We start from the raw sequence: 26,049 nt of genomic DNA on the forward strand, positions 1-26,049 counted from the left end.
ATAAATAATAAATTTATTCCAGAAATTAATCTAGAGCTTTCAAACAGCCAACATTTGTTCTTCCTAGTTTCCTCCATTCTTCCTTTTACTTTTAATACTAAGTTAACCTTATGGAGTAACAACTTTCCTTTGACATTCTTATGCTATCTGCATATTTTCAAAGTTTGAGAATTAAGATTTTACCAAATAGATTAAGATGAGCAATTACAGCATAACACAGCACAGTAGAGATCTCAATGGTAAAGTGAAGTTAGTTTTAATTTTGTACTCAGAGTACAAATTTCCGAATTTTGTGGAAATTTTCTGTTTAAAACATTTCCCTATTACACTTTGGAAGTTTATGTGCCAATTTTTTCATACCTATTAATTAAGCCACTTTCAAATAATTAAATTCTTTATGAACATAAGCTATTTGGCTATCTTTATGCTGTGCTTCACTTTTAGATTCCATGATCTTTTGTCTACAATTTTGTTTAGAATTCTTTCTAAGGTTCTTAGTTCCTATTTTCAATTTCCTTTCTAGAAAAGCTTTATATTACTCTGTTCTTATGCTTCCTAACTAGGTAGACACGTATGAGTGCTCTTCCCACTGCTCGTTTAGCACTAATTTTTATCAAAAAGTGAGAAAAATAAAACATTATTCTATTGAGTTCTTCTTGTGTCAAACCAAATATTTTACACATATCTCATCCAACAATAATTTTGAAAATATATCTACTAATTTATGATTGTGTTTTCACTGTCATTTATCTCAAACTATTTTCTTATTTCCTCTTTGATTTCATCATCAACCCATTAGTCTTTTAGTATCATGTTGTCTAGTCTCCATCTAATTGCTTTTTCTTGTTTCTTTGTGTGGTTTACTTCCAGTTTCATGCCATTGTGTACAGAAAAGATGCTTTAAAAAATTTCCATCCTCTTAAATTTGTTGAGGCTTGCTTTGTATCCAAGTATGTGGGTCTATCCTAGAGAATGCTGCATGTGCACTTGGAAAGAATATATATTCTGGATTTTTTGAATATAATATCCTCAAAATATCAACTAAGTTTAACTGTGAAAACACAACCATACAAAGTCTATAGGATGCAGCAATACAGATCTTCCTCAAAAAAACAAAGATCTCAAATGAACAACCTCATCTACCAACTCAAAGTATTAGAAAAAGAAGAGCAAACAAAACCTAATGTCAGCAGAAGGAAGAAAACAATAAATATCAAAGAGGAAATATATTAAATAGATATTTTAAAACTATAGGGGAAAAAATCAATAAAACCAAGAGCTGTTTTTTTGAAAGGGTAAACAAAATCAACAAACCTCTGGTCAGGCTCACTAAGAAAGAGGATCCAAATTAAAAAAAAAAAAAAGAAAGAAATGAAAGAGGAGAAATAACAGATACTGCAGAAATACAGAAACCCATAAGAGAACACTATGCACAATTATATGCCAACAGATTGGACAACCTGAAAGAAATAGACGACTTCCAAAAACAGTCCACCAAAATGGAATCATGAAGAAACATAATTTGAAGAGATCAATCACTAGAAGTGACATTTGTTGTTGTTGCTGTCAGTTGTTAAACTGTGTCCTACTCTCTGCAATCCCATGGACTGCAGCTCACCAGGCTCCTCTGTTATCACTATCTCCCGGAGTTTGCTCAAATTTGTGTTCACTGAGTCAGTGACACTATGTAACCATCTCATCTTCTGCCACCCTCTTCTCCTTTTGCTGTCAATCTTTCCCATAAGTCAAAAGAATCTGTAAAAAACAAAATAAAAACTCCCCACAAAAAAATCCAGGACTGGATGGTTTCTCTGGGGAATTCTACCAAACATAAAAAGAACTTACACTGATCCTTCTCAAACTCAACCAAAAGACTGAAGAGGAGGGAACACTTCCAAAGTCATTCTATGAAGCCACCATCACCCTTATATCAAAACCAGACAAAGACACTATCAAAAGAGAAAGTTACAGGCCAATAACTTTGATAAATACAGATCAAAAAATTCTCAACAAAATGGCTCTGATGGTAAAGAGTCTGCCTACAATACGGAGACCCAGGTTCAACCCTTGGGTTGAGAAGATCCCTTGCAGAAGGGAATGGCCGCCCACTCCAATATTCTTGCTTAGAGAATCGCATGGAAAAACAGTCAGACACAACTGAGTGACTAAGCACAGAGCACATCCTTGATAAACACAGATCCAAAATCTATCAACAAAATACTAACAAACCAAATCAAACAACACATAAAAAAGATCATACACCACAATCAAGTTGGATTTATCCCAGGGTCACAATGATGGTTCAACATATGCAAATCAATCAATGTGATACACCATATCAACCAAAGGACAAAAACACATGATCATCTATCTCAATGGATGCAGAAAAAACACCTGATAAAATTCAACATCCATTTATGATTAAAAAAAAAAAACAACTCTTACCACAGTAGCGGGAACATATCTCGACATAATAAAACCTATTTATGACAAATCTATAGCCAACATAATATTCAACAATAAAAAGTTGAAAGCTTTCCCACTAAATTCTAGAACAAGACAATGCAACCCACTTCCACCACTTAGTTTGTTTTTTTTTTTTTTGGCTGCACCTCATGGCTTGTGGGATCTTAGTTCCCCAACCAGGGATTAAACCCAAGTCCATGGCAGTGAAAGCACTGAGACTTAACCACGGGACTGCCAGGAAATTCCGTCACCACTTCTATTCAACATAGCATTGGAAGTCCTAGCCGCAGCAATCAGACAACAACAACGAAAAGAAATACGAGATATCCAAATTGGAAGGAAAAGGGGTAAAATTATCATTATATGCAGAAGACAGGATACTACAGAGAACCTTAAAAGACTCCACCCAAAAACATTAGAACTAACAAATTCATCAAGGTAGCAGGATACAAAATTAACATAAAGAAATCTGTTGCATTTCTCTACAATTAACAATGAAATATCAGAAAGGGAAAGTTTTAAAAAGGTGCTTTTAAAATCACATCAAAAAAATAAAAATATTTAGAAATAAACCTGATCAAGGAGGTAATTTATATGCTGAGAATTATAAAAATACTGATAAAGGAAATTAAAGATGACTTAAAGAAGTGACCTGGAGAAGGAAACGGCAACTCACTCCAGTATTCATGCCTGGAAAATCCCATGGACCGAGGAGCCTGGTGGGCTACAATCCATGGGGTCGCAAAGAGTTGGACACGACTGAGCGACTTCTGTGTGTGTGTGTGTGTGTGTTAAAGAAGTGAAAAGGTATACTATGCTCTTGAATTATAATTTACAGTGTTAAAATGGCCTTACTATCCAAAGCAATCTACATATTTAATGCAAGCCCTGTCAAATTATCCATCATTTTACACAAAACTAGAAAAACCCTAAAATTTATATAGGACCATAAAAGACCCAGAATTGCCAAAGCAATCCTGAGGAAAAAGAACAAAGCTGGAGGCATAAACCTTCCAGATTCAGATGAGACCTCAAAGTTACAGTCAAAAACAGTATGGCATCGGGACAAAAACAGACATATGGATCAGTGTAACAGAAAAGAGTCCGAAAATAAACCCACACACCTATGGCCAATTAATTTTCAACAAAGGACGTAAGAATATGCAATAGAGAAAAGTCTCTTCAACAACTGATGGTGGGAAAATGGACAGCTACCTGTAAATCAACGAAACTCGAATACTCCCTTCACAACATATACAAAAATAAACTAGAAATGGCTTAAAGACTTAAACATAAAACAGGACACAATAAAACTCCTAGAAAAGAACACAGGCAAAACATTCTCCGACATTTATTATACCAATGTTATCTTAGGTCTCCCAAGGCAGTAGAAATAAAAGCAAAAAATAAACAAATGGGACCTAATCAAACTTTAAGCTTTTGCACAGCAAAGGAAATTGTAAAAAAGAAAAGAAAAGGCAACCTACAGACTGGGAGAAAATATTTGTAAATGATATGACCAACAAGAGTTTAATTTCCAAACTACACAAACAGCTCATACAACTCAGTAACAAAAAAGCTAAACAACTCAATCAGAAAATGGGTAGAAAGTCTAAATAGACATTTCTCCAAAGGAGACATACAGATGACCAAGAGGTGCATCAAAAGATGCTCAACATCACTTTTTATTAGAGAAATCTATGTCAGAACTTAAATATTATCTGACCAGTGAAGTACTATCTCACACTGGACAGGATGGCCATCATTAAAACGTCTACAAATAATAAGTGCCGGAGGCAGTGTGGGGTAAAGGAAACCCTCCTCACTGCTGGTGGGAATATAAATTGCTGCAGCCACTATGGAAAACAGTATGGGAGGTTCCACAAAAAACTAAAAATAGAGTTGCTATGTGATCCAGCAATTCCACTCCTGGGCATACATTCAGACAAAATTATAATTCAAAAAAAAAAAATACACACACAACAATGTTCATAGCACTATTTACAATAGTCAAGACACAGAAGTAACTTAAACATCACCAACAGATAAATGGGTAAAAAAGATGTGGTGTGTGTATATGTATATATATTTTTACATGTATATACACACATACATAATGAAATACTGCTGCTGCTGCTGCTAAGTCGCTTCAGTTGTGTCCGACTCTGTGCGACCCCATAGACGGAAGCCCACCAGGCTCCCCTGTCCCTGGGATTCTCCAGGCAAGAACATGGAGTGGGTTGCCATTTCCTTCTCCAATGAAATACTACTCAGCCATAAAAAGGAAATAATATAATGCCATCTTCAGAAACATGAATATATCCGGACATTACCATAAGTGAGGTAAGTGAAAAAGGGAAACACAAATACTATATAGTATTACTTACACGTGGGATCTAAAATGACACAGATGAACTTATTTACAAAACAGAAACAGAGTCACAGACATAGAAAACAAACTTGCGGTTACCACAGGGGAAATGGGGCGGGAAAGGGATAAATTAGGAGTTTGGGATCAGCAGATCCCATTATAATATAGACTATATATATATAAAATAGACAAACAAGGTCCTACTACAGAGCCCAGGGAACTATATTCATACCTTATATGGAGCAGAATATGAAAAAGAATATATAGAGGGATTGAACCTAGGTCTCCTGCATTGCAGGCTGATTCCTACCATCTGAGCCACCAGGGAAACCATGGTTGTTCAGCCAGCCAGTCGTGTCAGATGCTTTGCTACCCCATGGACTGTAGCACGCCAGGCCTCCCTGTCCCTCACCATCTCCCAGAGTTTGCCCAGGTTCATGTTCATTCTATCAGTGATATTGTCCAGCCATCTCATCTTCTGATGCCCTCTTCTCCTTCTGCCCTTGATCCTTGCCAGCATCAGGGACTTTTCCAGTGAGTCATCTGTGCGCATCAGATGACCAAAATACTGGTGCTTCAGCTTCAGCATCAGTCCTTCCAGTGAATATTCAGGGATGATCTCCCTTAAGATTGGCTGGTTTGATCTCCTTGCTCTCCAAGGGATTTTCAGGAGCCTTCTCCAGCACCACAGTTCGAAGGCATCAACTTTTTGGCATTTTGCATTCTTTACGGTCCAGCTCTCACAACTGTATGTGACCACTGGGAAGACCATAGCCTTGACTATACAGACCTTTGTCAGCCGAGTAATGTCTCTCCTTTTCAACATACTGTCTAGGTTTGTCATAGCTTTCCTGCCAAGCAATCATCTTCTGACTTCATGGCTGCAGCCACCGTCTGCAGTGATTTTGGAGCCCCAAAAGGGGAAATCTGTCACTACTTCCACCTTTCCCCCTTCTATTTGCTGTGCAATAATGGGACCAGATGCCATGATCTTAGTTTTTTAACATTTAGTCTTATGTTTAGTCTTAGCCAGTGAAAGCTGGCTCTTTCACTCTTCTTCACCCTCATTATCAAGAGACTCTTTAGCTCCTCTTTGCTTTCTGCCATTAGAGTGGTACCATCTGCATATCTGAGGTTGTTGATGTTTCTCCCACTTATCTTGATTCCAGCTTATAACTCGTCCAGCCCAGCATTTCTCATGATGTGCTCAGTGTATAGATTAAACAAACAAGGTGACAGCAGACAGCCCTGAAGTACTCCTTTCTCAACCCTGAACTAATCAGTTGTTCCATACAGGGTTCTAACTATTGCCTCTTGACCTGCATACAGGCTTCTCAGGAGACAGGTAAGATAGTCTGGTATTCCCATCTCTCTAAGAGCTTTCCACAGTTTGTCATGATCCACACAGTCAAAGGCTTTAGTGTAGCTGATGAAACACATAGATGTTTTTCTGAAATCCCCTTGCTTTCTCTATAATTCAGCAAATGTTGGCAATTTGATCTCTTCCTTTTCTAAACCCAGCTTGGACATCTGGAAGTTCTTGGTTCACATAATGCTGAAGCCTAGCATGCAAGATTTTAAGTATGACCTTACTGGCATGGGAGATGAGTACAACTGTCCAACGGTCAGCACATTCTCTGGTACTACCCTTCTTAGGAACTGGGATGAGGACTGACCTTTTCCAGTACTGTGGCCACTGCTGGGTCTTCCAGATTTGCTGACATAATGAATACAAAACCTTGATGGCATCCTCCTTTGGGGATTTGAATAGTTCTGCTAGACTTTCATCACATTCACTAGCTTTATTAACAGCAGCGCTTCTTAAGGCCCATTTGTCACACTCCACAATGTCTGGCTTTGGGTGACTACCATCATAATCCAGTTCATTAAGATCTGTTTTATACAATTCTTCCATTTACACACACACACACACACACACACACACACACGCACGCAGAGCTAACACTCCTTCAGTTACAAGAACAACAAACTATAGGGAGACTGAAGTCTTTGGAAGCTCTTATAAGGCAGCTAAAACTGGAAAACTGTGTATCTGAAGAAAATGTCAAGATTATAGAAAACCATTTCACAACAAAAGTTACTATGATACGGACTAAAGAGGTTTTAAAGTTTGTAACTTTTATGCAAGGTTTGTTTGCCAAATTAAATTATATGTAAAGTAAACCTTTTCCTGTGTAAAGTTCTTAACCTTAATGAAGCTAAGCAAGTGCTCTAATGTTATGAACTGCATCCTGTTCTCATTATGCTCATTTTTGAGAAAAACTAGAGAGTTGCTGGGCAGAAGACATTTCATTCCTTGTTAATTTTCCAAATTTAAAGGAAAAATGTAGTGAATAAATAATATGATTAAGTTTTAAAATGAGAGAACACAGATATGGTAAATAAGAGCCCAGCACAAGAGTCAGGCTCAGGCATCAGTCCTGGTTCTACACTGAGAAGTGGCTTGGACAAGTTAGTTACAAGACTGAGTCTCAGTCTCTAATTTGTAAAAGGAGGGCATTTGACTAGATCTCTAACACAGTCTGTTTCTTTATAGTTCCTTCTCTTTCCATATGATAATCTTATACTTACACAAAACCACATGCTGGCTAGAATTTTATATTATTAACTGTTGGATTCTTCTCAATATTTACTAAATTCCATGTTACATGACCTTTTATATTGTACAGGAAAATACTCCTGTTATCATTTTATTCCAGTAGAACTAAAAATAAGGAATCAACCATTAGCCCAGTCCTTAGGAGAGGTACTTTAAACTTCAAAGAATATGTATCTTATATGTGGCTGACCATCATTAGTTCAGTTCAGTTTCTCAGTCGTGTCTGACTTTTTGCGACCCCATGAACCGCAGCACACCAGGCCTCCCTGTCCATCAACTCCTGGAGTTCACCCAAACTCATGTCCATCGAGTTGGTGAGGCCATCTAACCATCCCATTCTCCTCCTGCCTTCAATCTTTCCCAACATCAGGGTCTTTTCAAATGAGTCAGCTCTTCGTATGAGGTAGCCAAAGTACTGGAGTTTCAGCTTCAACATCAATCCTTCCAATGAACACCCAGGACTGATCTCCTTTAGGATGGACTGGTTGGATCTCCTTGCAGTCCAAGGGACTCTCAAGAATCTTCTCCAACTCCCCAGTTCAAAAGCATCAATTTGCTGGTGCTCAGCTCTCTTTATAGTCCAACTCTCACATCCATACATGACCACTGGAAAAACCATAGCCTTTGTTGACAAAGTAATGTCTCTGGTTTTTAACATGCTGTGTGCTGCTGCTGCTAAGTCGCTTCAGTAGTGTCCGACTCTGTGCAACCCCATAGACGGCAGCCCACCAGGCTCCCCCGTCCCTGGGACAATCCAGGCAAGAACACTGGAGTGTGTTGCCATTTCCTTGTCCAATGCATGAAAGTGAAAAGTGAAAATGAAGTCGCTCAGTCGTGTCCGACTTTTTGCGACCCCATGGAATATGCTGTCTAGGTTGGTGATAACTTTCCTTCCAAGGAGTAAGCGTCTTTTAATTTCATGGCTGCAGTCACCATCTGCAGTGATTTTGGAGCCCCAAAAAATAAAGTCAGCCACTGTTTCCACTGTTTCCCCATCTATTTGCCATGAAGTGATGGGACCAGATGTCATGATCTTACTTTTCTGAATGTTAAGCTTTAAGCCAACTTTTTCACTCTGCTCTTTCACTTTCATCAAGAGGCTCTTTAGTTCTTTTTCACTTTTTGCCATAAGGGTGGTGTCATCTGCATATCTGAGGTTATTGATATTTCTCCCGGCAATCTTGATTCTAGCTTGTACTTCCTCCAGCCCAGCATTTCTCATGATGTACTCTGCATGTAAGTTAAATAAGCAGAGTGACAATACACAGCCTTGACGTACTCCTTTTCCTATTTGGAACCAGTCTGTTGTTCCATGTCCAGTTCTAACTGTTGTCTGACTGTTTGCGACCCCATGAACTGCAGCACGCCAGGCCTCCCTGTCCATCACCAACTCCTGGAGTTCACCCAAACTCATGTCCATCGAGTCGGTGATGCCATCTAACCATCTCATCCTCTGTCGTCCCATTCTCCTCCTGCCTTCAACTTTTCCCAGCATAAGGGTCTTTTCCAATGAATCAGCTGTTTGCATCAGGTGGCCAAAGTACTGGAGTTTCAGCTTCAGCGTCAGTCCTTCCAATCAATATTCAGGACTGATTTCCTTTAGGATTAACTGGTTTGATCTTCCTGCAGTCCAAGGGATTCTCAAGAATCTTCTCCAGTGCCACCATTTAAAAGCATTAATTCTTCAGCACTCAGCTTTCTTTATAGTCCAACACTCACATCCATACATGACTTCTGGAAAAACAATAGCTTTGACTAGACAGACCTTTGTTGGCAAAGTAATGTCTCTGCTTTTTAATATGCTATCTAGGTTTGTCAAAGCTTTTTTTCCAAGGAACAAGCGTCTTTTAATTTCATGGCTGCAGTCACCATCTACGGTGATTCACCATGAGAAATATACCCTTCTGAAAACATATTGTTCTCACTTGCTAATTTCTTTAAGTAAATCTTAGAAATACTGTGTCACTTTCATTCTTAGTATTTTAGCTAGAATTTCTAAAACTCTGTTGTAAAATTGATATAATACACAATGCCATTTTGTTCTTGATTTTAATAGGATTGCCTTTATTGTTTTCTATGACTTCACTGATGTCCTGTCAAAGGGCTTGCTGCTTTCTTGACCATAGTTGATGACTCACTGCATTTCACAACTGTTCTTTTTCATGGCTGTTCTTTTTCTTCTAGGGTGTTATTAACTACTTACACCACCTTGGAAGAAACACTGGACCCTTGCTTCTCTTGCCATACAACCACAGCCATTTAGTCAGTGTGCCCTTTCCCATGCCTAGCTATGTCAGATCCTCAAGAAGAGAAGGTGGACATTTCTTATCTATTTCCCAAGCGGTCATGTACTGTTCAGATGGCAAAAAAACAAACAAACAAAAATGTATAAGTTAGTAATTATTTTTAAATTCAGTGTCAAAGAGGAGAATTCCTTCCACATTCTTGCAAATGATTGACTCAATTTTAGTTTACAGTACTCTTACCTTCTTTTATAATGTCTTAATTGACACTTTATTGTTGAAACTGATTAGGATAGCTAAATTGATGCTATTAGGTCCTAGAAGTTCTGTCATTTTCAAAAGTGAAATCCAAGTTACTTTTGTGAACTGATTTGCCTTTAGTCATTGAATTAGTAGTCTGCCTATTTACCATGTGCAAGTTTTTTATGTTTAACAGAAATAATCAGGATAAACCTCAATTATTCTTTTAACTTTCCTAAAGATCTGGCCTACAAGACCTTTTAGAACTAACACCCAAAAAAGATGTCCTTTTCATTATAGGGGACTGTAATGCTGGAGTAACACGCAAATTTGGCCTTGGAATACGCAATGAAGCAGGGCAAAGGTTAATAGAGTTTTGCCAAGAGAACACACTGGTCATAGCAAACACCCTCTTCCAACAACACAAGAGAAGACTCTACACATGGACATCACCAGATGGTCAACATCGATTGGTCTTCATCAATCAGACTGATTATATTCTTTGCAGCCAAAGATGGAGAAGCTCTATACAGTCAGCAAAAACAAGACCGGGAGCTGACTGTGGCTCACATCATGAACTCCTTATTGCCAAATTCAGACTTAAATTGAAGAAAGTAGAGAAAACCACTAGACGATTCAGGTATGACTTGAATCAAATCCCTTATGATTATACAGTGGAAGTGAGAAATAGAGTTAAGGGACTAGATCTGATAGATAGAGTGCCTGATGAACTATGGACTGAGGTTCGTGACATTGTACAGGAGACAGGGATCAAGACCATCCCCATGGAAAAGAAATGCAAAAAAGCAAAATGGCTGTCTGGGGAGGCCTTACAAATAGCTGTGAAAAGAAGAGAAGCAAAAAGGAAAGGAGAAAAGGAAAGATATAAACATCTGAATGCAGAGTTCCAAAGAATAGCAAGAAGAGATAAGAAAGCCTTCTTCAGCAATCAATGCAAAAAAAATGGAGGAAAACAACAGAATGAGAAAGACTAGAGATTTGTCCAAGAAAATTAGAGATACCAAGGGAATATTTCATGCAAAGATGAGGTCCATAAAGGACAGAAATGGTATGGACCTAACAGAAGCAGAAGATATTAAGAAGAGGTGGCAAGAATACACAGAAGAACTGTACAAAAAGATCTTCACAACCCAGATAATCATGATGGTATGACCACTCACCTAGAGCCAGACATCCTGGAATGTGAAGTCAAGTGGGCCTTAGAAAGCATCACTATGAACAAAGCTAGTGGAGGTGATGGAATTCCAGTTGAGCTCTTTCAAATCCTGATAGATAATGCTGTGAAAGTGCTGCACTCAATATGCCAGCAAATTTGGAAAACTCAGCAGTGGCCACAGGACTGGAAAAGGTCAGTTTTCATTCCAATCCCAAAGAAAGGCAATGCCAAAGAATGCTCAAACTACCACACAGTTGCACTCATCTCACACACTAGTAAAGTAATGCTCAAAATTCTCCAAGCCAGGCTTCAGCAGTACATGAACCGTGAACTTCCAGATGTTCAAGATGGTATTAGAAAAGGCAGAGGAACCAGAGATCAAATTGCCAACATCTGCTGGATCATGGAAAAAGCAAGAGAGTTCCAGAAAAACATCTATTACTGCTTTATTGACTATGCCAAAGCCTTTGACTGTGTGGATCACAACAAACTGTTGAAAATTCTGAAAGAGATGGGAATACCAGACCACCTCACCTGCCTCTCGAGAAACCTATATGCAGGTCAGGAAGCAACAGTTAGAACTGGACATGGAACAACAGACTGGTTCCAAATAGGAAAAGGAGTACATCAAGGCTGTATATTGTCACCCTGCTTATTTAACTTCTATGCAGAGTACATCATGAGAAATGCTGGGCTGGAAGAAACACAAGCTGGAATCAAGATTGCCGGGATAAATATCGATAACCTCAGATATGCAGATGACACCACACTTATGGCAGAAAGTGAAGAGGAACTCAAAAGCCTCTTGATGAAATTGAAAAAGTTGGCTTAAAGCTCAAAATTCAGAAAACTAAGATCATGGCATCTGGTCCCATCACTTCATGGCAAATAGATGGGGAAACAGTGGAAACAGTGTCAGACTTTATTTTTTGGGCTCCAAAATCACTGGAGATGGTGACTGCAGCCATGAAATTAAAAGACGCTTACTCCTTGGAAGGAAAGTTATGACCAGTCTAGATAGCATATTCAAAAACAGAGACATTACTTTGCTAACAAAGGTCTGTCTAGTCAAGGCTATGGTTTTTCCAGTGGTCATATATGGATGTGAGAGTTGGACTGTGAAGAAAGCTGAGTGCCGAAGAACTGATGCTTTTGAACTGTGGTGTTGGAGAAGACTCTTGAGAGTCCCTTGGACTGCAAGGAGATCCAGCCAGTCCATTCTCAAGGAGATCAGTCCTGGGTGTTCTTTGGAAGGAATGATGCTAAAGCTGAAACTCCAGTACTTTGGCCACCTCATGCAAAGAGTTGACTCATTGGAAAAGACTCTGATGGTGGGAGGGATTGGGGGCAGGAGGAGAAGGGGATGACAGAGGATGAGATGGCTGGATGGCATCACCGACTCAATGGACTTGAGTCTGAGTGAACTCCGGGAGTTGGTGATGGACAGGGAGGCCTGGCGTGCTGCTATTTATGGAGTCGCAAAGAGTCGGACATGATTAAGAGACTGAACTGAACTGAAGTGAAAGATGTGGCCAGTGAGTGGTGAAGCTGGAAACAGAAAATCCAAGTATCTTCTGGAAAACAATGTAATCTCAGAAACGCTATGAAATTTTGTTGCGAATATTCATTTTGACCAAAACGAGTCATATTTTCATTCCCCTATCAAAACAAAATAGATTTATAAAGGTGAATTCATTTTTAACGTTCTTTGTTTTTATCTTTTACAAATACAGAGACAGAGTATGATTAAGCCTAAGCAAAGATGAGAAGAAATTTTGTAGGAGAAAATGTATCCCATTTTCTGAGAATTTTGGCTCCTTAATTTAAAATTATCATTTATAATAAGAACACATGAAATAAGATAAATTTCTACACTCAAGTATTCATGGTTAAGAAAATAGTTTTGTCTCTTAAATGGTTTTATTTAAACACTCTTCTAAATGGACAGTTAATGCTAATTTCATGAACTGCTGCCGTCAATAACCTATTATGAAATGACAATAGAGGCTAACTCTGTCATGGCATTCAGTCTTCAACAACAATTTAACACATCTCATTTGTGTACTGAGTGGTACTACAGCATAAGCAAGGAATTATATTTAATTATTTAAGGATTATATTTAAGTATTTTTAGAATCCTCTTTAAAAATCTGTAATATTTTGTTTTTTCACATTAAAATTTATTGAACATAGTTAACAACAGTATAATATGTAAAAGTGCTGTTTGGCATCAGAAGCATAAATAAGATATAAAACATGTTTTATTCCACTCATAATTTCAAAGAGGAAAACATAAATAACTATACAGCAAACAATAGATTTTTATATATAGTTATTTTCTGAAGAATTTCTGCTAAGAATAATTCCTCTGATTTAGGACAATTATGTCATATGTAAAATACAGGTCTACCCGTCCTGTAGTAGAATTTTTGTTTATCATGAAGACATTTCTAAAAACAGTTCCTTGGGTGACATGGCCTGAAATGCAGCAGCAGGCTTCCTGGAGCTAAGAGAATAAGGCTTTCAGCCAATGAAACAAACTAGTTATTACTTAAGGACTGCTGGAGGTCTGTTGTTTCTAAAATGTATCAGTGAGATAATAATTATAAAAGATACATTATCTAACTACCAGACACATGAGTCAGTCATGTATTTATTCACTCCAATCTGTGGTATCTCCAAGCCATTGTCTTTAGCTTCCTTAAACACTTTGGAGAAACTGAGACAACACTGCATAAGTGCCATCTAGTGGTAAAAGGTTTCCTAACTGCATTAAGAATTCAGAGAAGGAAAACATCATTTCTAGGGGAATGATAACAGGGAAGGCTTTATAGGTGAGCTATTAGATCCTGAAGATACTATAGTTATTTCAAGAGTTAACGGGGGGTCAGGAGCATAGGGTGTATTTACAGAATACAGAGAAAAATATACGGCTAATACAGACAGCTTATGTATAGGAATAGTGGACGATATGACTAGAAAAATAGTTGTGAGTGTGAAAGTCACTCAGTCGTGTCCAACTCTTTGCAACCCCATGGACTACACAATCTAAGGAAAAATGGTTGGATCAAAATATAAAACTCTGGTGGGGGAGAGTCTACTCTCTATCCTATGGGCAACAGAGTGCAGTCATCATCCAATCAATATTCACTGAATAGTAACTACGTACGAGCGCTGTATTAGTTTCTGGGTATACAGTGACAAACCAAGCAAACACGGTTCCAACCCTCATGGAAATTTCAGGGTAGACAGACATTAAGAGGAAGCGGTACTCAAACTTCCGAGCAGAAAAGGAACGGAGAGTCAAAAGACTAGAGTTTGTAGCCCAGCTCAACTACTTACAGGAAGTCATTTAACCTCTGCTGCTGCTGCTAAGTGAGTCTGTAGAAAAACAGAACTACCCTGCTTATTTCACAGTGTTGCACTGAAGAGAAAACTACATTAATGTATGCAATATACATGAATCAGTTTTCTCAGACTGTAATAGTCTACACAAATGTAGAGCATAATGATGAAAACAGTGTTTTAGAACAAATATTCTGGTAGAGGTATGCAAAATAAAATGAAAAATGAAAATGGATATAAGGAATTAAAAAAACCCACTAACTCTAGGAAGTTACTTTATAGAATTTACTCAGCAATATAAAAATGATCCATTACAGCATACCTGATATGGCAATCTTTCCTCTACAAGCTGTCCGTTCTTTACTTTCAAAATTCTCACTGTCAAAAGAAAATGAAAACCTAATGAAAAAACAAAGATCTTCTCTAATAAGCAATTGTTTTAACAATCTTTCATAAATGCCTAAATATTAAAAACAAACACGTATCCTGGAATAACAATGACTTCCAGTTAATATAAACTATTTGACTCAAATTTTGTGATGTTTAGTCAACAGCTAGCTGACTTTAAAAGAAATAGAGCCATTCTCTCTTTGATTTTTTCATATAACCTGTACTTTCCCTGATGATTGCATATCAGCTTACTCTACAATGAAAGTCTTGTGTGACCTCTTACATTTATAAACAAGATATGCCATATTTACACAAGTCCTAGGAAGTATATCTTGGGTAACCATTTCATAAATTACATTTCTAGCTTACCAGATTATAGTCATCTGAAAAAGTTAATAAATAAACTTTCTAACCATGAGCTTGCCACCAAAGAGTATATTATCCCTATAAAATCTCCAACAAACATTTAAAAAATTATTCTCTGCTACATATTCATGTGCAAGTAATATTGTAATTTATTTCCTTGAAGCTTTAAACACTAAGCATATATCAAAACAATAAATTAACTAAGGTGGCAAAGGAAGGGAGTGGCCCTCTAGAGAGAATAAATGTGGAGAGGAAAATATTAGCATGACAATAGAAAATGTCTCAAAGGAAATTCTTGGGATATAAGACACTTCCAGGTTTGAATGTAGACTATACTATTATCACAAATTTTTTTTCAAAATAATTATTTCCATGCAGTTCAGTTCAGTTGCTCAGTCGTGTCCGACTCTTTGCGACCCCATGAATCGCAGCACGCCAGGCCTCCCTGTCCATCACCAACTCCCAGAGTTCACTCAAACTCACGTCCATTGAGTCGGTGATGCCATCCAGCCATCTCATCGTCTGTCGTCCCCTTCTCCTCCTGCCCCCAATCCCTCCCACCATCAGAGTCTTTTCCAATGAGTCAACTCTTTGCATGAGGTGGCCAAAGTACTGGAGTTTCAGCTTTAGCATCATTCCTTCCAAAGAAATCCCAGGGCTGATCTCCTTCAGAATGGACTGGTTGGATCTCCTTGCAGTCCAAGGGACTCTATTTCCATTACACCAAATCAATCCCATCTCTAAACAGTTCTCCAATATCCTGTTTCCTAATAAATAACCTACATTTAGAGATTAGCATTCCATTTCTAGAGCAATGTATCCAGGAGTAGTCTTCTGTGCACTGTTTTTTTCTTTTTCTTTTTTTCTTTTGTCTCTATTCAATTTGGTTAGCCAATTAACTGCCAGTTAATTTAATTAGGTACCTCAAGTATGTGATAAGATAGAAGCTTCATTTGAATACTGTTTTGATTCTAAAAGGGCTTTTGGAGAAAGATTGAGTGGGAGTGTGAAGTGTATCTAAGTTTCAGAAGAGTATGACACATTTTATACACATCAGTAGCCTTGCTAAAAAGACTGCACATAATATTCATTATCACGCATCAAATTTTAAAACAAAATATATCATCCTACTTTTTTTTTAACTCTTTTATTGGATTAAGCCCATAAGTATTACAGCTGAAATATATTCCAAAGGAGCAAAAATAATTTACTGAGGTACTTATGGTCAGTAAGCCTATACGGGACATTTATATATATAGTTATTTATAGAATTTATATATGTAGAATTTACAGAATCTAGCACTAGGTATAACTTAAGTAATATAGTAGACTTAAAGCCATAAATTCTCAGGATCCCATCTAATAATTTTGTGGTTACACTGGTATTTAAATTAAAACAGGGAATTCACTCAGTGAAAAATAAAAGTACTCATTATTTCAAAATAATGTTTTGTTGAATCATAAATTTTAGAGAGTCAAGTTCAATATTTCATAGACAAGTTCAGTTTGTCATGTTGGGGAATACCAGCTGGCTTATTAGGTCATCAGAGTGAAAAATTCAACTGAATAGTCTACTATGCTTTGAAATTATATACTGAAAGGCCAACTAGAAATCAAACACAAATCTCAATTTCCTCAAATTGGTACAAGAAATATAGTATAAACACAGTTGGCTGGCATTTGTAAGTAAATATTTCTAAAAATATCTCCTATATGAGCAATGCATAAATTCTTCAAATTATTTATTTCAATGAAAAAATACAAGGAAGCTCTAACACAGTGAGTAACTTCAGTATTATGGAATAGATCATAGATTATGCTAAAATTTAAATCCATTAGGCATTATTAAATTGGATTAAATTTAAGGCTTTGGCAGACAAGTGAAATTCTAAAATACTAGAAACACCAAAAGCAACTGGCTGAATATTTACCAAAAAAATTTTCCCACTCTAAATTATTCAACCACCTGGCAGGGTATAGCTTTTTCCCCCTATAACTGTAAATTACTTGAATAGAAAAGTCCTTTTCAGGACTAGTCAACACATTTATTATACACAAATATTATCAAACTATAATATAAATCCAATTAACCATATAATCTTACAGAATAATTAAGTCTGCCTTTTAAAAATTAAGAGATGAAGTAATGCAGCCTCATGTTTCAGAAGCTTGAATTATTTTCAATTCAAATAACTCAATTGCTATTTAGGGTGCTAAAACGTTATGTTTTTCTAATTAATCCAAATTGACAACAAAATTGTTAAACATTATCTATTTAACAACGAGCTACTGTAGCTAAGAGTTTGCTACAGTTAAATAAATACTTGCTTTAAAATCTGCAATGTTAATGCCAATTCTAAATGCTACAATTAGCCAGTCTGAAGAAAAAGCAAATAACCATAAAAATCACTCAATCAAAAGCACAGCTATATAACAGTGTACCTTATTCTTACAAACCTGGTTTAGAGAATTATTTTGGTAAGATTTGTAAAAGCTAATTTAAAAGACAAATAAAAATATAAAAGTCAAATTTTTAACTATTTTATTAACATATTTCTGCCTGTAGGTAAATAAAATGACCAACAGAGGGTGCCAATCAGCCACTTTGTTGCTCTGTATTAAAATTAGCAGAGTAAATACAGATTACCTTATTTTATATTGTTCCATATTGGAATTTACAGTAACACTGCCTTCCAGAGTTAGCAAAATACTAAAATCTGTATTAAAATTAGCAGAGTAAATACAGATTACCTTATTTTATATTGTTCCATATTGGAATTTACAGTAACACTGCCTTCCAGAGTTAGCAAAATACATTAAGAAATGACACGATGAAAGTATTATTTTCTTAACAAAGCAATAGAAGAATTCTAAATAGGATTCTATTATTTAAAAGTAGGTTATAAAAATCCTTCACTTCTCACGGAAGTAAGTGAAGACTAAAACACTCAGAAATGTTTAACATGGAATTTTAAGCCATCTAAAACTATGTGGTATAAAATCAATACTTTCATAAGTATGTTAAGTTGGGAAGATGAGTTTTCTACTTTAAATCTTGAAATAACAACCTATTTTCAACAGACACCAAACAATATAAAGTTTAAAAAAGTAAAACCAGTAATGTCTTTAATATACCATACTGTATTGCGGAAATACCAAGAGTACATAATTTCACTGGCAATCTACATTTTTAGCTTTTATTTTTGTTTATGTTATAGTATATAAGTAAACTAGTCAATTGGAGTGTAAGAAACTATTTAGCTTTGTGGCATTATTAAAATCACAATCACGTTGAATGATACATATAATTAGGTCCTATAAATACCTTTGACTAGTATTACTTTCACAAAGTCAACTAGTTTCAAGAAGATAGACTAGTGGGTTAGGCCAGGAGAGCACATTATTGCTAAAATGTAAGTTCTGTAAGAATAGGAATTTTGGGGGCTTCCCTGGCGGCTCACTGGTAAGGAATCCACCTGCCAATGCAGTAGACGTAGGTTCGATCCCTGATCCAGGAAGCTCCCACATGCCATGGAGCAGCTAAGCTCACGCACCACAACTATTAAGCCTGTGCTCCAAAGCCCAGGACCCACAACCACCAGAGCCATGTGCGTGCTCCACAAGAGAAGCCACTGCAATGAGAAGTCCAGGCACCTCAACAAAGTACAGCCCCCATCCGTGGCAACTAGAGAAAAGCTCATGCAGCAGTGATGACCCAGCACAGCCAAAAATAAATAAATAAAATTATTAAAAAAAAAAAAGGAATAGTATTTCAGCCTATTTTGTTCACTGCTCAATCACCAGTGCCTAATATATAACTCAGTACAGTCTAAGGAACTCAATAAATGTTTAGTGAATATCAAATGAAGTAAAATAGGATATGGTCATTTTGGTGGAGCAAGTCCTACAGGTGTGACTCTTACCCATTAATAACTAGTTAGTAAGTTGCTGTTAACCTCTCAGACTCAAAATCCTCATCTGTAAATGGTGGGAAGTATTTATCTAATAGCTACTGAATAAAATAATATTTTTAATGTATTCTGTATCATTTTTTGGAGAAGGCAATGGCAACCCACTCCAGCACTCTTGCCTGGGAAATCCCATGGATGGAGGAGCCTGGTAGGCTACAGTCCATGGGGTTGCGACAAGTCTGACATGACTGAGGGACTTCACTTTCACTTTTCACTTTCCTGCACTGGAGAAGGAAATGGCAACCCACTCCAGTATGCTTGCCTGGAGAATCCCAGGGATGGGAGCCTGGTGGGCCGCTGTCTATGGGGTCACACAGAGTCAGACACAACTGACGTGACTTAGCAGTAGCAGCAGCAGTATCATTTTTGTGTTAGTCGCTAAGTCATGTCCGACTCTGCGACCCCATGGACTGTAGCTCGCCAGGCTTCTCTATCCATGGAATTCTCCAGGCCAGAATACTGTAATGGGTAGCCATTTTCTTCTCCAGGGGATTTTTCCGACCCAGGGATTGAACCCAGGTCTCCTGCACTGCAGGCAGATTCTTTACCATCTGAACCACCAGAGAAGCCCTAGTATTTGTGTATCATTCTTAGAAAGGTCCATTAAAACTAGGATTATTTTGTGAGTATTTGTGGCTTTAGTATTAATTTGAAGCTTACATGGAAGAGGCACTAAATCATTTGTTAAAGTGATCGGAGTATGACTTTCCAGTTTCTATAAGATAATGATAGACAGTGATAGTGATAGTGAAGTCGCTCAGTCATGTCCAACTCTTTGCGATCCTGTGGACTATAGGCCACCAGGCTCCTCTGTCCATGGGATTTCCCAGGCAAGAATACTGGAGTGGGTTGCCATTTTCTTCTCCAGGGGATATTCCCGACCCAGGGATCAAACCCTGGTCTCCCTCACTGCAGGCAGATGCTTTAACCTCTGAGCCACCAGGGAAGATAATGATAGTCGCCTAAATTGGAATCTTTTCTAGAATCCCATGAAAAGTTTCACATCAACAAGGAAAGCAAATAAAATCATCTATGGCCCAAACCAACAGCATAACTGGAAAACAGACTTCAATTTACAACTGAAAACAACAGAGCCAGCTCTTGGAGGCCTTACCCAAATGGTCAGGTATTGCAAAACAATTGGCCACCTGATGCAAAGAGCTGACTCACTGGAAAAGGCCTGATCCTGGGAAAGATTGAAGGCAGGAGAAGGGGACAACAGAGGACAAGATGGTTGGATGGCATCACTGACTCAATGAACGTAAGTTTGAGCAAGTTGGGTGATGGTGAAGGCCAGGGAAGCCTGGCATGCTGCAGTCCATGGGGTCACAAAGTGTTGGACATGACTGAGCAACTGAAAACCAACTGCAGAACACAAAATAAGATCAACTTATTTAATCCTCTCCTCTAGAAGATGGATACAAAATCTGGTGGCTACCACAGCCCTGGTAGGGGCTCCGAAAGCATTGTGGTTCAGAAGTTGTTAGTCTTGTGGAGAAGAGACACACACAATTGCTGAGGTATCCTTTGAAGGTTTGGCCATGAAAAAAAGAAGGAAGGAAGAAGACAAGGAAGAGGAGGGGAGAGGGAGCAAGAGGAGGCAGAGAAAGGGTGGGGATGAGGGGACGAGAAAGAAGAGGAGGAGGAGAAAGGAACTGAAATTAAAACCCCTTAGATATAAAATAGCATCAAACTATCTGAAAATCAACCGACCAACATCTCTAAACAAACCATTTATTAAAGAAACTACTATCCATCCTTCCAATAATAGAAAACACTTTTGAACTATGAAACCAAGTAACTCCTTTTACCCACTCCCCTCCAGTATTACCACCTGACCCAGAAAAATACTGCATCCTACGTATTTCATTAGGAACAACAACAACAAAAGACTCAAACACCCGTAGAAAGTTACTATAAAATGAAAGTAGAATTCCAATGCTTCAGCTGATAAAAATACCCCACCAACCACTCTCCAAAAAACAAAGAACAAAAAAAAAGTAACATGATACTTCAAAATAAATTAAGTGTAGCTTAAAAAGCTACTGCAAATAGGAGAGAAACCAAGAATCTAACACCCCACACTAGTAAAGGATAAACTGCAGGTAAATGCTGCAAAAAGGGATACTGTGGATCAAAACAAAAAAAATAAAATAAAGAATTTAAAAACATCAAAGAGAAAGTGATAGACATAAAAGACAGGCAAAGAAGATCCAATCTGCATGCAACTGGAGCCCTTAAATAATAAAAATAAAATAACAAGGATAGAATTAATGTTTCCCCCAGAGGATCCTGGTAGGCTGCAGCCCATGGGGTCGCTAGAGTCGGACATGACTGAGCGACTTAACTTTCACTTTTCACTTTCATGCATTGGAGAAGGAAATGGCAACCCACTCCAGTGTTCTTGCCTGGAGAATCCCAGGGACGGGGAGCCTGGTGGGCTGCCATCTATGGGGTTGCACAGAGTCGGACACAACTGAAGCGACTTAGCAGCAGCAGCAGCAGCCACCCCCACCCCTCGAGGCTTTAACTCCAGGAAAACTTTCTGAAAATAAAAGAACTGAATATTTTAAGTCACTCAGTCGTGTCCAACTCTTTGAAACCCCATGGACGGGTAGCCTGCCAGGCTCCTCTGTCCACGGAATTCTACAGGCAAGAATACTGGAGTGAGTTGCCATCCCCTTCTACAGGGGATCTTTCCAACCCAGTGATTGAACCTGAGTCTCCTCTATGGCAGGCAGATTCTTCACCATCTGAGTCAATATTTCAAAGGCACTAAATGAGCCAAAATGCTCAGCCTTAGTCATATACCAGATAAACGACCTGGTCTTTTTAAAAAAGGAAAAAAATCAGACGTGAATTTATTGATAACAATACAACAATGGAGCAAGGTATTCAGAGAATCTCAGCGAAAGAAAGTGTTGGCCAAGGATTTCGTATCCAATCAAGCTGTACTTTAGGTACCAACACTAAAGAAAAGCACTTTAAAGATACAAGAATGTGAAGAAAACTGTATTCACTTTAAGGAATCCACTAGCTCATGAGCTTCCTCTAAACAACAGATGATTTTAGAAAGCATAACAAAAAGACAGGTATCAAACATTTTATTTATTGAACTGCAGACCAAAGACTAAAATAAAGGTGAGGATACAAGTGCAGGATTGGTATGTAAACACTATCTACTTAGCAAAACAGAAATACAACTCTAAAAAAAGAAGACAGAACGGTAGAAAAGGAAGAAATGGGAAAATAGAATAAGTTCATTGATTCCCACACAGAAAACTGTAAGTATAAACAAAATGGTATCATGTTGCTGCTGCTGCTCCTGCTAAGTCGCTTCAGTCTTGTCTGACTCTGTGCGACCCCATAGAGCAGCCCACTAGGCTCCCCCGTCCCTGGGATTCTCCAGGCAAGAACACTGGAGTGGGTTGCCATTTCCTTCTCCAATGCATGAAAGTGAAAAGTGAAAGTGAAGTCACTTAGTCGTGTCTGACTCTTAGTGACCACGTGGACTGCAGCCTACCAGGCTCCTCCGTCCATGGGATTTTCCAGGCAAGAGTACTGGAGTAGGTTGCCATTGCCTTCTCCAAAATGATATCATATAAAGCAGAAAAACAAAATAGGAGAAGCCTAAGAAAAAAAAGAATTAAGGTCATTATAAAGCTAACAGTATATAGTTTTTAAACATACAAAGTTCCAGTACTACAATGACAATCAATCTTCTTAAATCAAAAAAAGAATAAGGAAAACAGGCCACATATAAAAGACAAGCTATAATTATAATACACATAAGTTAACATATAAGAATATGACAAAACTGAAATCAAGTATATCAGCTATATATATATAAAATATATATATTATATATATAAAATATATATATTATATATATATATAAAACATATATTTTAAAGTATATCAGCTATATATATATATAAAATCAAACCCAGTTCTCCTGCATCACAGGAGGATTCTTTACCATCTGAGCCACCAGGGAAGCCCTAATTTCTCCAGTAAAAGGATTTTCAGATAGGCTCATAATGTAAAACTCATGAATACAAGAAACACACTTTCAACAAACAATTCATAAAGGCTAATTAGAGATGGACAAAGATATACCAAACAAATGCAAACAATAAGAAATCAGAGTATATAATCTTGTTATCAGGAAACTGTAGAACTCAGATCCAAAAGCTTTACAGGACAACAACAAAAGGAGACTCTATAATGCTAAAGGCAGCAACTAGCAATGAATACATAACAAGTACTTAAGTACCAAATGTTTCATAAAACAGAAAGTATAGGATATAGAACAGTAACACAGCAAAACCTTAATAATAACAAAAATCTTAACCTCTTTTGGTCCAAGATAGTTCAAGTGGTCAAAAAATAAGTAAGGCAATAGAAGATCTTAAAAACGTAGCCAATAACACAGATCTTTTGCATATATATGAAAAAGTGAAGTGAAAGTCACTTGGTCACGCTGACTCTTTGCAACCCCATGAACTATATACAGTCCATGGAATTCTTCAGGGCAGAATACTAGAGCAGGTAGCCATTTCATCCTTCTGGGGATCTTCCCAACCCAGGGATTGAACTCAGGTCTCCTGCATCACAGGCAGATTTTTTACTGTCTGAGCCACCAGGGAAGCACAAGAATACTAGAGTGGGTAGCCTATACCTTCTCCAGCAGATCTTGCTGACCCAGGAATCGAACTAGGGTCTCCTGCATTGCAGGTGGATTCTTTACCAGCTGAGCTACCAGAGAAGCCCCATTGCATATATGTAAGTATACATAGATATTGAACTTTGTTCAGTTCAGTTCCTCAGTTCAGTTCAGTTCAGTCGCTCAGTCGTGTCCGACTCTTTGCGACCCCATGAATCACAGCACGCCAGGCCTCCCTGTCCATCACCAACTCCCGGAGTTCACTCAAACTCATGTTCATCGAGTAGGTGATGGCATCCAGCCATCTCATCCTCTGTCGTCCCCTTCTCCTCCTGCCCCCAATCCCTTCCAGCACCAGGTTCTTTTCCAATGAGTCAACTCTTCGCATAGGTGGCCAAATTATTGGAGTTTTGCATCAGTCCTTCCAATGAACACCAATGACTGATCTCTGTTAGGATGGACTGGTTGGATCTCCTTGCAGTCCAAGAGACTCTCAAGAGTCTTCTCCAACACCACAGTTCAAACCCATCAATTTTTTGGCACTCAGCTTTCTTCACAGTCCAACTCTCACATCCATACATGACACTGGAAAAACCATAGCCTTGACTAGATGGATCTTTGTTGGAAAAGTAATGTCTCTGCTTTTCAACATGCTATCTAGGTTGGTCAAAACTTTCCTGCCAAGGAGTAAGAGTCTTTTTATTTCATGGCTGCAATCACCATCTGCAGTGATTTTGGAGCCCAAACAAATAAAGTCTGACACTGTTTCCACTGTTTCCCCATCTATTTTCCATGAAGTGATGGGACCAGATACCATGATCTTACTTTTCTGAATGTTGAGCTTTAAGCCAACTTTTTCACTCTCCTCCTTCACTTTCATCAAGAGGCTTTTTAGTTCCTCTTCACTTTCTGCCATAAGGGTGGTGTCATCTGCATATCTTAGGTTATTGATATTTCTCCCGGCAATCTTGATTCCAGCTTGTGCTTCTTCCAGCTCAGTGTTTCTCATGATGTACTCTGCATAGAAGTTAAATGAACAGGTTGACAATATACAGCCTTGATGTACTCCTTTTCCTATTTGGACCAGTCTGTTGTTCCATGTCCAGTTCTAACTGTTGCTTCCTGACCTGCATACAAATTTCTCAAGAGGCAGGTCAGGTGGTCTGGTATTCCCATCTCTTTCAGAATTTTCCACAGTTTTTGTGATCCACACAGTCAAAGGCTTTGGCATAGTCAATAAAGCAGTAATAGATGTTTTTCTGGAACTCTCTTGCTTTTTCCATGATCCAGCAGATGTTGGCAATTTGATCTCTGGTTCCTCTGCCTTTCCTAAAACCAGCTTGAACATCAGGAAGTTCACGGTTCACGTATTGCTGAAGCCTGGCTTGGAGAATTTTGAGCATTACTTTACTAGCGTGTGAGATGAGTGCAACTGTGTGGTAGTTTGAGCATTCTTTGGCATTGCCTTTCTTTGGGATTGGAAAGAAAACTGACCTTTTCCAGTCCTGTGGCCACTGCTGAGTTTTCCAAATTTGCTGGCATATTGAGTGCAGCACTTTCACAGCATCATCTCTCAGGATTTGAAAGAGCTCAACTGGAATTCCATCACCTCCACTAGCTTTGTTCGTAGTGATGCTTTCTAAGGTCCACTTGACTTCACTTGAATTCCAGGATGTCTGGCTCTAGGTGAGTGATCACACCATCGTGATTATCTTTGTTGTGAAGATCTTTTTTGTACAGTTCTTCTGTGTATTCTTGCCATCTCTTCTTAATATCTTCTGCTTCTATTATGTCCATACCATTTCTGTCCTTTATGGACCTCATCTTTGCATGAACTGTTCCCTTAGTATCTCTAATTTTCTTGAAAAGACCTCTAGTCTTTCCCATTCTATTGTTTTCCTCTATTTCTTTGCACTAACCACTGAGGAAGGCTTTCTTATCTCTCCTTGCTATTCTTTGGAACTCTGCATTCAAATGGGTGTATCTCTCCTTTTCTCCTTTGCTTTTCACTTCTCTTCTCTTCACAGCTATTTCTAAGGCCTCCTCAGACAGCCATTTTGCTTTTTTGCATTTCTTTTTCCTGGAGATGGTTTTGATCCTTGTCTCCTGTACAATGTCACAAACCTCCATCCATAGTTCATCAGGCACTCTGTCTATCGGATCTAATCCCTTGAATCTATTTCTCACTTCCACT

General features: G+C 38.1%; 1 protein-coding gene across 4 annotated transcripts in view; it reads right to left on the minus strand.

The window, feature by feature from the left end:
- RTKN2 (rhotekin 2) overlaps positions 1-26,049 on the minus strand; it is a 114,204-nt gene that overhangs the window by 68,495 nt on the left and 19,660 nt on the right. For all 4 annotated transcript variants that reach the window (XM_061405087.1, XM_061405089.1, XM_061405088.1 and 1 more), the window contains one exon: positions 14,785-14,840. In XM_061405087.1, coding sequence (XP_061261071.1) covers positions 14,785-14,840 — 56 coding nt within the window. The remainder of the gene's footprint in view (positions 1-14,784; positions 14,841-26,049) is intronic.

This window comes from Bos javanicus, chromosome 28 (genome assembly GCF_032452875.1).
Source record: "Bos javanicus breed banteng chromosome 28, ARS-OSU_banteng_1.0, whole genome shotgun sequence".
Lineage (NCBI taxonomy): Eukaryota > Metazoa > Chordata > Mammalia > Artiodactyla > Bovidae > Bos > Bos javanicus.